This window comes from Sorghum bicolor, chromosome 8 (genome assembly GCF_000003195.3).
Source record: "Sorghum bicolor cultivar BTx623 chromosome 8, Sorghum_bicolor_NCBIv3, whole genome shotgun sequence".
Lineage (NCBI taxonomy): Eukaryota > Viridiplantae > Streptophyta > Magnoliopsida > Poales > Poaceae > Sorghum > Sorghum bicolor.
Genome location: NC_012877.2, coordinates 6,452,192 through 6,464,400, shown reverse-complemented (window position 1 = coordinate 6,464,400; position 12,209 = coordinate 6,452,192). Strand labels below are relative to the sequence as shown.

The 12,209-nt window shown below is 45.1% G+C and overlaps 2 protein-coding genes across 3 annotated transcripts; one reads left to right on the top strand and one right to left on the bottom strand.

Moving 5' to 3' along the window:
- On the bottom strand, positions 1 to 1,741 carry LOC8054108 (probable WRKY transcription factor 70). The gene is made up of 3 exons (XM_002441885.2): positions 1,305 to 1,741; positions 1,045 to 1,152; positions 1 to 886 (listed from the first exon to the last, which is right to left on the bottom strand). The coding sequence occupies exons 1-3, from the start codon at positions 1,586 to 1,588 to the stop codon at positions 274 to 276; spliced, it is 1,005 nt and encodes a 334-aa protein (XP_002441930.1). The 5' UTR covers positions 1,589 to 1,741; the 3' UTR covers positions 1 to 273.
- LOC8054107 (leucine-rich repeat receptor-like kinase protein FLORAL ORGAN NUMBER1) lies at positions 1,914 to 7,975 on the top strand. 2 transcript variants are annotated; one of them, XM_002442892.2, is made up of 6 exons: positions 1,914 to 2,376; positions 2,474 to 2,619; positions 2,835 to 2,932; positions 3,134 to 4,060; positions 4,814 to 7,261; positions 7,414 to 7,975. In XM_002442892.2, the coding sequence occupies exons 5-6, from the start codon at positions 4,897 to 4,899 to the stop codon at positions 7,761 to 7,763; spliced, it is 2,715 nt and encodes a 904-aa protein (XP_002442937.2). In that variant the 5' UTR covers positions 1,914 to 2,376; positions 2,474 to 2,619; positions 2,835 to 2,932; positions 3,134 to 4,060; positions 4,814 to 4,896; the 3' UTR covers positions 7,764 to 7,975. The 2 variants fall into 2 exon arrangements, with proteins under 2 accessions (XP_002442937.2, XP_021301964.1); XM_021446289.1 differs by lacking the exon at positions 2,474 to 2,619 and having other exon boundaries at positions 3,134 to 7,261.

Genomic DNA, 12,209 nt, shown 5'->3' with positions numbered 1-12,209 from the left:
TGAAAACACAAGGCGTAACAAGTTCCGCTGTTCTCGTAGAAGGCCAACCAAAAGCTTCTTCAGTTCTGCTCCTAGTAGCTAATGAACAAACTCTTAACATAATCTTACAACATAATCTTACAACAGAGTAGATAACAGCTACTACTCATATATACAAACTAAACTATGCATTGCGAATTGCGATCCGCGCAGCCATTATTTTAATTTCGCACAGTATATACGCGTCGATCCATCAACCTGTCCTGCTCCACCATCTTCTTCCGATTCCTTGGTCTACTCATCAGCATAAATGTCCGTGATCGAATCCGGAGCTCCGAACACAACAATGTCCTCGAGATCGAACGTGTCATCGTAGCTGAAGCGCGCCATGTACGCAAGGTCATCGCCGGCGCCGTAGAACTGCTGCAGCTGCAGGCCAGACGTCACGTCCCCCTGGTCCGGCTCCGGCCCTGTCGTCGTCGCCGCCGCCGCCGCGGCGTTCCCGTTCCGCATCGCCTCCGCGGCCGCCGAGCTCCCCGCCGGGGTGAGGCTGCTCAGCACCTCCTCCTGCTCGCCGCCGCCGCCGCACTCCAGCTTCAGGGGCTGCAGGACCGCCAGTTGTTGGTTGGTGGTGTTCCCGGTGGTGGTGGTGCTGGTCGTCGCCGCGCTGGCGTTGTTGTTGGCGGCGGCGAAGCTGATGAGGCGGGACCCCGCGTGGTGGTGGAGGTCGTCGCCGGTGACGCCGGCCGCGTGCACGACGAGCGACGCGACGGCGGTGGCCGGGTCACGGCAGGTGTGCATGCCGATGTAGGTGACGGTGTAGGTGTCCGGGTCGTCGTCGCGGCGCTGCACCTGCCGCTGCGCCACGCACTGCTGGTCGTACTTGTGCGTGCACCGGAAGTAGGCCCTGCGCACGCCGAGCATCATCGATCATCGACCAAATAAATGAAAAGGAATCAGAAATTCGTGCCAAGAAAAGGATCATCATCTCATATGCATAGGTTGGGTTGGTTGCCATATTTGATTTGATTAACAATGATTGATCTAATAGGTGTAGAAACGTACTTTGGGTACTTTGAGTTTTGTATCTCCTTCTGTCCGTACTTTCGCCATGAGTGCCCATCCTCCAAATCCTTGATGTTCTTCGTCACAACCGATGATCCTTGCTGGCCTCTACAACACACATCCGGCAGTGGTTTGCACAAAATCAGCAAACTATTTTTTTAGATCATACTGTACGTGCTTGGCCCGATCGCGAAAAAAGAAAAAAAAAACTATTTTTAGATCAAGAGAAGAGGACTCGGCGGCGAAGGCCTGTGGCTCACCTCTTCCGACAGGAGGCCCTCTTGTCCCCTCCACCAGCGGCCTTCCGCTTGCTACTGCCGGCAGTGCCGGCGCAGGTGACGTCGCTCTGCACCTCGGACGCCTCCTCCTCCTCGGCGGCGGCGGCCTTGGCCGTGTCGATGGTGCGGGACATGGCGTGGAGGATCCGGTCCAGGAGGCGGCCGGCTTCCGGCGAGTCCCGGAGCAGCGCCTGCAGCTGCGTCGCGTACTCCCGCCCCTTCACCATGTCCTCCATCACCCGCGCGTACGGCGCCGCCGCTGCCATGGCCACACAGCAACCGAACCAGCAAGAGGGAAGAAGAAGATGAAGAAGAAGAAGATCACGACACGACCACCACAGGTCCACAGCTCACAGCTCACAGCTCAGTGATGACTCACTGGAGGCAGCAGCAAGCAGCAAAGCAAGCAAGGAAGAAACCCCTCGAGGGTCGAGGTAGGTGCTGGCATTTATGGAAGCAGAGGGAGGGGGGCGCGCGAGTCTACGGTGGATGGCGTCCACGGACGGAGTGGCTGGTTTTGGTTTTCTACGCGGCGGGCCCGGTGAAATTTAAGCTTCTTTAGGCGGGTGGGCATGTGCGGCGCCAGCCAGCCAGCCAGCCAGCCAGCAGCAGCGGCGAGGGGGGAAGCATCGTGGAAAGAGAGGGGGGACGGCGACGGGGACGACGACACGCAGGTGACGTCTCGGACGCGACGTCACCATGGTGATGCTCGATCGACTGCGTGCGCGGTGGGCGGATGAAGCAATGCAATTGTGGGAGGGGAGGCGAGGGCCCTACTTCCAATTGTTTTGTCAGGATAGCCGTCCAATCGTAGGCGCTAGCGTCGTGCAGGGAGGGATGGCAGCGCACTATTCTCTCTCTCGGTCCCGGCGACCGGCGTCATTCACTGCAGCGGCGCCGATTCCGGCACCACCGTCCTTGGTGGCGTACGTGGCATCCGGCGGCCGGAAAGCTTGGTGATGGCGACCGACCGTACCTGTGGCTCTCTCATCCGACCGCACCGCAGGGAAGAACGAAGGTTGTTGGAACCTTCATTCACCATGGGAAGGCCAAGGTAAGAAGAAGATTCTGTAGCACTTAGCTCGATTTGGGGGGGTCTAGTCCAACACGACCGAGATTCCTAATCGACGGCGTGGCCTCCATTTGTGCAGCTTCAGGAGGTTGAGATAGCAGCTAGGCTGGGTCTGAATAATGATTGTATCTTTAGATGTACTACCACTTTTGTAGAACCACTTCTTCCACGTATGAAACCTACAGCTTTTTACAAAGGGATGAACCGATGCTGAGCCATTAGCAGGTGAGGATGCATATTGCTTGCTGCTTTGGTAGCTGATTAAAAATAGCACCAAGAGTTTGAATCTTGTAGACACTATATAAGATAGAATAGATTTTATGTCCTTTTGTTGGACCACACCACACATGATGTTTGCAGAATATAGAAAGTTGTTGAAAAAAAAAATCAGTTATGCTGAACATGTCCACAGTCCACTGAACAAAACACGGCTGCTGCAGAGGAGGTGGTGAGTGGGGAATTTGCTGCATGCCCTGTCAGCAAACAAAGGCAAGTCTAGCCATCATGGGAAAAGGTCTTCTCCAGAAATTCAGAAAAGGTACGTCCTAGCAGCTCAGAGATTGCTGAACATGTAGTAGCACTTGTTCATTAACACTTCAACTCGGCAGTGATTTCTGATGCTAGATTTTAACATTTTGTATGCATTTTTTTCTGTGATAAAATGGATTTTAACATTTTTGAACACTCCTCGTTCATCTAACTGTCAACCTTGCATGGATTTGATGGGCCGATGGTTCAGGTGATTCTACACTTGGAATGTACAGAGGACACAAAACCACCTCGCTTGGGTAATGTGCACTGGGTACAGTCGTACAGATGACACAAACCACTTCGTTCAAAAAAGGAAGTAAAAAAAAATGACCGGCCATTTAGAAAAGACTGGCAATGTGCATTGGGTAATACTGCAGATGCTAATGATGATAGGACCTTTGCTTCAGGATCCAAGTAACGAAATCAGCAATTTTGTCATGCTTGGCTAGTTGAGTACCTGAAGGCTGAAGAAGTGCAGAGGTAATGTGCTAGTGCAGAAGGAAGAAATGCATTTCTGCTTGATTTAAAAGAAAAAAAGAGAGAGAAATGCTAGGATTTTTTTTGCCTTGTGTACCTGTGTACCAGGCCAGAACCCAGGAGGTGGCAACACAGGAGTTTTACCTAATGTATGTATTTTGCATGTACAGAGTAAACTAATGCCTTACCCACGATTACAGACTTGTTTCGATGATTTGATTTACCACAAACATTTTTTTTTGGAGCAAAGATTTACCAAACAACTTTTTTTTTGAGACAATTTACCAAACCTACGGGCCAGGCTGGGCTGGGCTTACAAGGAAACCAAACGCGCCCAGAATGGATCACAGATCGGGCGCGCCGCGTTATGGGCCAGGGGCGCCGCGAGGGGCAAACCAGATCGAAAGCAGATCCTTTTTCTCAAAAAAAAAAAGAAAAAAATCAACAGCAGATCATATGGTTTGGACTTCGCCGGCGGCGCCGCCATTACCAACGCACCAGTGCCGGGTGCTCGATATGGCCCTCTACGCAGCGTCCAGGGTGGCCGCCTGCTGAAGCAAGGGAAGATCCGGTGGGATCGATCGCCGGCCAGATGATGGGAGGGTGAAGCTTCCCGGTGCCGTGATGTGTGCCTGTGCGTGCTCGCCGTCTACCTCAGGTAAGCGAAAACGACGACCTGATGCATATATACAAGTCGGTCTACGTATAGGCAGTACTCATTAGACGATCTTGCATATAGCCACTAGTCAGTACTCACTACTCTGTAGACCGGATTTGCTCTGTGGTTCTCGCTGTCTCACACATCAGGAACAGATTGGTGCAGTACGTCAGTCAGTCAGTCAACCCTGGACCCAACTGAGGGGCCGAAGGAGACCACTCAAGAAATTGTTGCTTCAACTTTGACTGACAATGATATTTTGAGTAATGGCCTGTTTGATCCATGGACACTAAAAGTTAGCGAGCTAATATAATAGCTGCTAATTTTAGCTAGGTAATTTTTAGTAGAGGTTGTTTGGATCCACCTGCTAATAGGTGGTTGGATAATGGAACTAATAGTTAGCAATCCTATAATAATTAGTAGGTTTATTAGCAGGACCTTTTGGATCCACAAGTACTAATTTTAGTAGCTAATTATTACTGTTAATGAATCCAAACATGTGGCCCTAGTTAGGTATAAAATAAAAGTTGAATGGTTAGATTTGACATCCACTGTGTTATTCACTTATAATATGTTACTAAAAAAGTGACTATAAAGTAAGACTTGACAGCCATAGCGCGTGCTCAGTTTCTCTTTCAAGCACCCTGAAGAACCAAACCCAAGGAAACCACTTCCGAGCACACCCAACTGAAAAAGTTACCCAAAACCCCTTTCTAGATGAAAGAGTACCCTCTTGTTCTTTTTCCTTGCTAGAGCCGGTGGTGAAGATCAACAGGAGGCGAAGCAAGCATTCAAGTGGAGTCTGAGGCACAAGAAGCCAAGAAGGTTTCAATCAGATGGCCATGGTGTACAAGAGGTACTGTCTCCGTGACCTCAACTGCTTCTTGCTGCTACTAGCACACCTCTTCTTGTTCTTGTTTCCCAGTAAGTCGGTGGCCACCGTGGATGTGCCGTGTTCCGTACCGCCTAACAAGACACAGGAGGCCATCATGAAGAATCTCTCAAGGGTTGTGGGTGACAGTTGGGGCTTCAGCACAAATATGTGCCTCTGGGTTGGAGTTGCCTGTTCGTGCTCTGGGTCTGGTTCTTCCATGGTGGTGACCAACATCACTTTGTCCAACTACGGCATATCGGACACCTCCATCTTTTCCTCCTTATGCCTTCTTGACACCTTGCTGTCCCTTGATCTCTCAAGAAACTCCTTTACCAATTTGGGGGACAAATTCTCTGACACTTCTTGCCGCATGAAGGAAGGTTTGCTGTCACTCAATCTGAGCCACAACCAGTTGTCTCACAGGCTCAGTGAATTTTCTGGTTTCTCACAGTTGGAGGTCCTTGATCTGTCCTTCAACATCTTGACTGCTGAAAATCTAAGCTCAGACTTGGGTTCTTTCCACAAATTGAGGAGCTTGAATCTTAGTTCCAACAAGTTGAATGGTGCTGTTCCTGTAAGTATAGCCAGCTCCTTGGTGGAGTTGGTGTTGTCTGACAATCAATTGAATGGTACAATTTCTCCCGGTTTGTTTAAATATGGAAATCTCACTCTGCTAGATCTCGGCCACAATAACTTCACAGGTCCCATTCCCAGTAGTATTACCAGTCATGTCAGGATGCTGAATTTGAGTAATAACAATCTGCATGGGGAGATGTCCCCACATTTCCTCTCGCATATGGGGTTGCAAACTGTTGATCTTACTAGTAACATGCTTGAAGGGACTATTCCTAGCCATTTGTCTCCAAGCCTCTATGGCTTGAGACTTGGTGGAAATAGGCTTAGTGGGAACATTTCACATTCAGTTTGTGATGGCATGGGCTTGATTTATCTTGAGTTGAATGACAACCAGTTGACAGGAAATATACCTTCAGAGCTTAGTAACTGCAAGAGCTTGACTTTGTTGAATCTGGCATCAAATAAGTTTCAGGGTCTAGTTCCTGTTGCCATCATTACCCTTGAGAAGCTGGCAGTTCTGAATCTCCAAAACAACTCTATTAGTGGACCTCTCCCAGATATATTTTATCTAAGAAGCCTGAACACAATGATTCTTAGTCACAACCATCTCAGCGGAGCTATTCCTTCAGATCTTGGCTTTTCAAGTGAATTAGCGATTCTTGATCTTTCATATAACAACCTGTCTGGTGAGGTTCCATCTTCACTATGGAACCTGCAAAGCTTGACACAGTTGGTTCTTTCTTATAATAATCTTTCTGGGTTTGTTCCTGGGTTCCGCCAAAATGTGGATATTGATATAGTGGGGAATCCTGATCTTGTAACTGGCACAGGAAACAACAATTACACTCCTAGTCCTAGTTCTAGTTCTAGCACTTGGAAGAGAAGGGCACACAACGTTGTAGTCACCATCTTTGCCGCTGCCAGTGCTCTTGTTGGAATATGCTTCCTTGTTGTTATTGCTGTGATCTCATCTCCAAAGAGAACATACCGTGTAGACAATGTAAGGATACCACCTGGGGAGGATGATTCTCAAATCACTAATGGTGGCCTTATAGCAATGAACTGCTTCCGCACCTCTGCGATTATGTTCATGAAAGAAAAGCAGGATGAATGGCGAATGACAGCTTTCCAAACTCTGAACTTCGAGGCTGCAGACATACTCCAGGGACTAACTGAAGAGAACCTTGTCGGCAGCGGTGGTTCAGGGCAGGTTTACCGTGTCTCATACACCAACCAGTACAACAAGAGCATCGGGGTGGTGGCCGTGAAGCAGATACGAAGCTTTGGGTCGCTGGACGAGTTGTTGGAGCATGAGTTTGAGTCCGAGGCTAGCATCCTATGCAACATCCGGCACAACAACATTGTGAGGCTGCTGTGCTGCCTTTCTGGCGCGGACTCAAAGCTCCTCGTGTATGATTACATGGACAATGGCAACCTAGACAGATGGCTCCATGGCGACTATGTCCTCCGTGCAAGGCACCCTATGGCGAAGGCGCGGCCTGTGCAGCGTGTGCCATTGGACTGGCCAACGAGGCTCATAGTGGCTGTCGGCGCAGCGCAGGGGCTGTGCTACATGCACCACCACTGCTCGCCTCCCATCATTCACCGGGATGTCAAGACGAGCAATATCCTGCTAGACTCGGAGTTCCGGGCTAAGGTTGCCGACTTTGGGCTGGCTAGGATGCTGATGCAAGCAGGGGAACCCAACACGATGACCTGGGTAGTTGGATCATTTGGCTACATGGCTCCTGGTAAGGATCTACTTTTGGTTATTTCAATGTATTTCAGTCATTTTGTCGGATTCTATACAGTAATGACTAAGATGGTAACTGCTGTAGTCAATACAACAGGTTGAAGTCTTGAGAGGCCTAATTTTATAGCTTTTGTTGTTTAATATCTGCAGAGTATGCTTACACGAGGAAGGTGAATGAGAAGGTGGATGTTTTCGGCTTTGGTGTTGTGCTGTTGGAGCTCACAACTGACAAGAATGCCAACGATGGTGGCGATCACGGTTCCCTGGCAGAATGGGCAGGGCATCACTACCGATCAGGGGCGAGTATCCCTGACGCTACAGACATCTGCATCAGATATGCAGGGTATGCTGACGAGATTGAGACCGTGTTCAGGCTAGGCGTGAAGTGCACGGCTAACTCACCGTCCTCACGACCTACTATGGAGGATGTGCTGCAGATTTTACTCAAATGCAGCGAGCAGACGCTCAGGAAAAGCAGACTGGAGTGTAGCATAGAGTAGAAGCAGTCCCGTTCTTGCTGTCATTAGCGAGTCAGTCGTGGGAAACAGCTTTCCAACGGCAAGCAAATTGTCATCACACAGAAGAGTAGGTTTTATTGGATTGTCTGAACTCTGAAGAACTAACATCTTACGTATTATCTTGGTATTTTTGTTCAACAAAGGGAAGACCACATTAATTCTCAGGGAATGAAGTAAATTAAAAATTCCCTCTATATGTTGCTTGACAAACTTCTATCACCACTATTATGTAAAAATGAACCCAGAAATACTCTTTATTATACCTGTTTCCATATTACCTACGCATGGCATTAATGAGGGATTACCCGCCACTTCTTTGCAAAAGTTAATAAAAAATAAGCTTAGGGACCATTTGGATCCTTTTATTTTGGAGGAATAGGAATCTATTTAACTAGAAGGATTTCTCGCACGTTGCCGCGGGTATGAAAGAAGAATATAAATATATAACTCTTTTATTAGCATAATCATGGAGTTTGTATCCATAGTGGATGATGTGTCTCGCTGATGTGGTATCATAATTCTTATGCTAGTGAACTTTAATGTAAATGATAGTAGATTGCTGGTGTACTGTTGAGGTGGACGCTTTGTATTTTAAGAGAAATAGATAGTAGAGTTGATAGTGGACTGTTGAGGTGGACGCCTTGTATGTAACGAGAAATAGATAGTAGGGTTTTGCTTATAAGAGTTATATAATATATGGGTTACGCTATTTGGTTTGGTAACATTACACAACTTTTTCAAGTTCATGAATAAGCCAATCTCAAATTCATATGGTGTAAGATGTAAATTGATTCTATATATCACCATGCTATATTTCTACTATATAATTTTTAGTATGCACTTCAACTCACTTCTCTACCATAGAAATGCAATATATGGCTAACAATAATATAAAAAAGTGTATTGAAAAAATGGACAAATGTCTGAGATATCAAAACAATGGGTACTCCGATGTCTGCCTGAAAAAAAGAGATGAATAATATAGCCCATCTTCTCTAGAAAGAGTTTTCAAGATCCAAAAGAGTGGTATGTTTCTTTAAGGAGCAAAAGTAGAATTAAGTGTTTACCATTGCGACCATTCATAACCACTTCCACCAAATATCCACTCCACTTCTCATATCCATACACATACACATCTTGATTTGATTGTACGACTTGTTTCTCTGGATCCATTGTTTGACTTTACATTACATGCTTTGCAAGTACGTATGTGTTGTCTCGCCTCCTATGAGCTTCACATAAGCCTTAGTTGTAGGATGATGGAAAGGGCAAAATATTCTGCCTTAATGAGCCATAAATACGACATATCTTGTGTAAAGGCATGACGACATCATTTATGTGTTGGTGAGGATCCAAAAATACTAGATATTGAGAGACTTAAGAGGGTCATACAAAGGAATCTTTGAGTTTTATTTTGAAAACATACAAAAATCCGGAATAATGGTTGAATGAAGAGCTCAAGACATAGTGCTTGGCTTGACCATTCTGTCTTTCAATTGCTCAAAGCCCAAGTCAAGGCTATAAGCCCCATGGTTGAAAGTAGTATGTATGAGTTTGAAAGTCAGAATAGTTTACTCTAATCTGGAGGAGAATCCTTGTTTGAACACGTGTACTTTTTGGGCATAAAAGCATCGTAGCAACTCCTGATCCATCGCTTCGACTTTGATTGTGTGGTACCATACCCTCGAACACTCTCCTCACAATCACTTCGACTTTGATTGTGTGGTACCTTATGAGACTAGCAAAGAGGCTTGGGATCGCTTCCTCAACTACAACGATGTGTTGGTATAGGAAAACCGAAAAAGTCAGCATCAAATCTAGGAACAAAACATGGCCCACGGTTGTTAGGTTCACAAGACATCCTATGGGCAGCCCGCCATTATCCGGAGCTAAGCAAAACCTAGCTAAGGCTATGCGTGAGGCAGTGGCCTGTTGATAGTGAAAATGTCATAATTTTACATACTCAAAACACTGTCAATAGCCTTGGAATAGAAGGAAGATAAGCATATCATGAACATATTTTATCCAATAACCAGTTCCACATGTCCATGAAGTGTGTGATGCATAGCTAGAGGAAATGGAGCAAGCTAAGCTAGTGGAACCCACACAGGGGGTCACCCAACCCCACTGTGGGGCCCACCTACCTTCCAACTTAGCCATGATCTAGGGGAATCACTCTAGAGCTATTCTCCACCCTTGGATGTAAGGTGTGCTTTATCTCAACAGCTCACATTCGCCTCACATGGACTCATGGGCCCACAAGGAAGCACATGGATCGATGACATGATAGTGGAGTATCCCCTGTACTCCACATCCTAGCTATAAATACCCCCTGACTCCCTCTCATTCAATCCCTCTCATTCAAGACACACCATAGGAGCGAGCCTCTGCACTCTCTTAAGATGTAGTAGTGCTAGTCTAGTGGGGAGTTACTACTTGTAGCTATGATGGTTTTCACTACATATATCTCAATCAATCTGTAGTAGCGTAATATTTTAAGATGTAAGTTATGCTTGATCCGACCTCTTGTTTGTTTTGAACTGTAACTGTCAAATTGTACCGTACCTAGTGATGTCGTATATTAATATTGTCAGTTGTGGTAGATTAGGACAAAAGTGTTTAAACATTGACATGTAATTTTTTATGTACTAACCTTTATGTAAAATTATTTGTAAGTTTGTTAGGTTTGGTTGATACTTTTTAATAGTTGGCATTGTTTTAGTCAAGAATTGCAACATATCAGCCTTGTCTAAAACATAAGCTTAATTCAACACTGAAAATAAACTATTTTAGTTAATTAGGCCTTTATACCTGATTGTTTGAGTATGGTACTATGAAGTTGTGGTTAATAGTGTGATGTAACATTATGTTTTCTGTGATTTTTCCCTTGAAATTGTTGGTACTTGTGTGTTATAAAAATGATGTTGCTAAACTGCTTATTGCCACACCACATCAGTAGTTGTGCAGTGCTTGCTTTCCTTTTTAAGTTCAAAAACTGCTTACTGCTACATTGATCTTCTAGTTTTACCTTTTCCTGTATTCTTTATTTCTTTTTATGGTCAATGATGACTACCTTCTCATGTGCAGATATCTATGGTTGGAATCTGTTCTCGACTACACAAAGATTGCTTTCCCTGGATAATAGTTGTCTCGTATTTTCATGAATTATCAAATATCTAAAATAAAAACAAAAATATATTCAAGGTGTAATGGTCACAACAAAGACACGAATATATTCAAGGTGGCTGCGAGAATATATATATATATATATATATATATATATATATATATATTATACGAGGTTTGTATATGTCGATTTCTCTGAAAAATAATGTATCATCACTGTTTGCTTCTTCCTCTATTGATAGTGGACAGAGACAAATGGTTTTGCCATTCCCTGTGATAAATTCATGTGATGTTTTGTGTTGCATCAATGATCGTCTGCTCGAACATCACCAAAATTTTTAACTCCTCCTAGTAAATGTCACCTAGTAAGGATTCCATAGTGCTATGACTAGTAGTAGTGTTTTATTACTAATTAAAAATACTAGAAGAACTCTACCAATTTGATAGTGGAAGCCACATCCAATGTCTTTGCTCTAGCGAGTCACGATGACTTAACACTCACTATCTAGTTTCATACTATAAAATTTATACATCTTGGCATGCATATTTACATACATTTACTTTGCATTATCGCCGTTGAAATTTTATGTTTCTTTTAAATTCATATAAATTTAGACGCCTTTTGAATAAAAAGTTGGGTCTCATTTAATGGGGCTTCTCCAAAAATGTCTTTGGTCTTTTGAGAATCTTATGTACGGTACTAGGGAAAATGAGTATCATGAAATCAGAGGTAAAGTTAAATGTGCCCTTGAGGGCATGTGTTCTCACTCTCTCCACCATTAGATTCGCATTGAGGAGTATGTAAACACTCATCTCAATGTGAATCTGCATTGAGATATGTGTTTGCACACTTCTCAATGTGAATCTAATGGTGGAGAAGGTAAGGGCATATGCCCTTAAGGACAAAAAAATTTGCCGAAATAAGATCAGAGCAGAGCTAGAGATGCCTTTAGAAAACTAGCTTCCCTGGCTTCAGCTTCTTTGAACACCATAGCATGGAATAGCAGAGAGCTCTCGTCTCCCAAACGGAGCTGTATCATGACAACTAGATCAGTGTTGGGCTGTGTATTTCTATTGATAGGCCCATGGGCTTATAGCATTGTCTGTGTTGGTGTATATGTTATATATATATGTATGTATCAAAGACACAGAAAGTGGAGTGGTCTCTGGAATTTTCCATACCCCTTCATGGTGTCAGAGCCTGGTTAGAGAGAGAGAGAGAGAGGCGACGGAGATTGAAGTAGCGAGCACTCATTGATACTGGCAGCACCTAATCTGGCTGGGAGTGCACAGTTTGGTGGC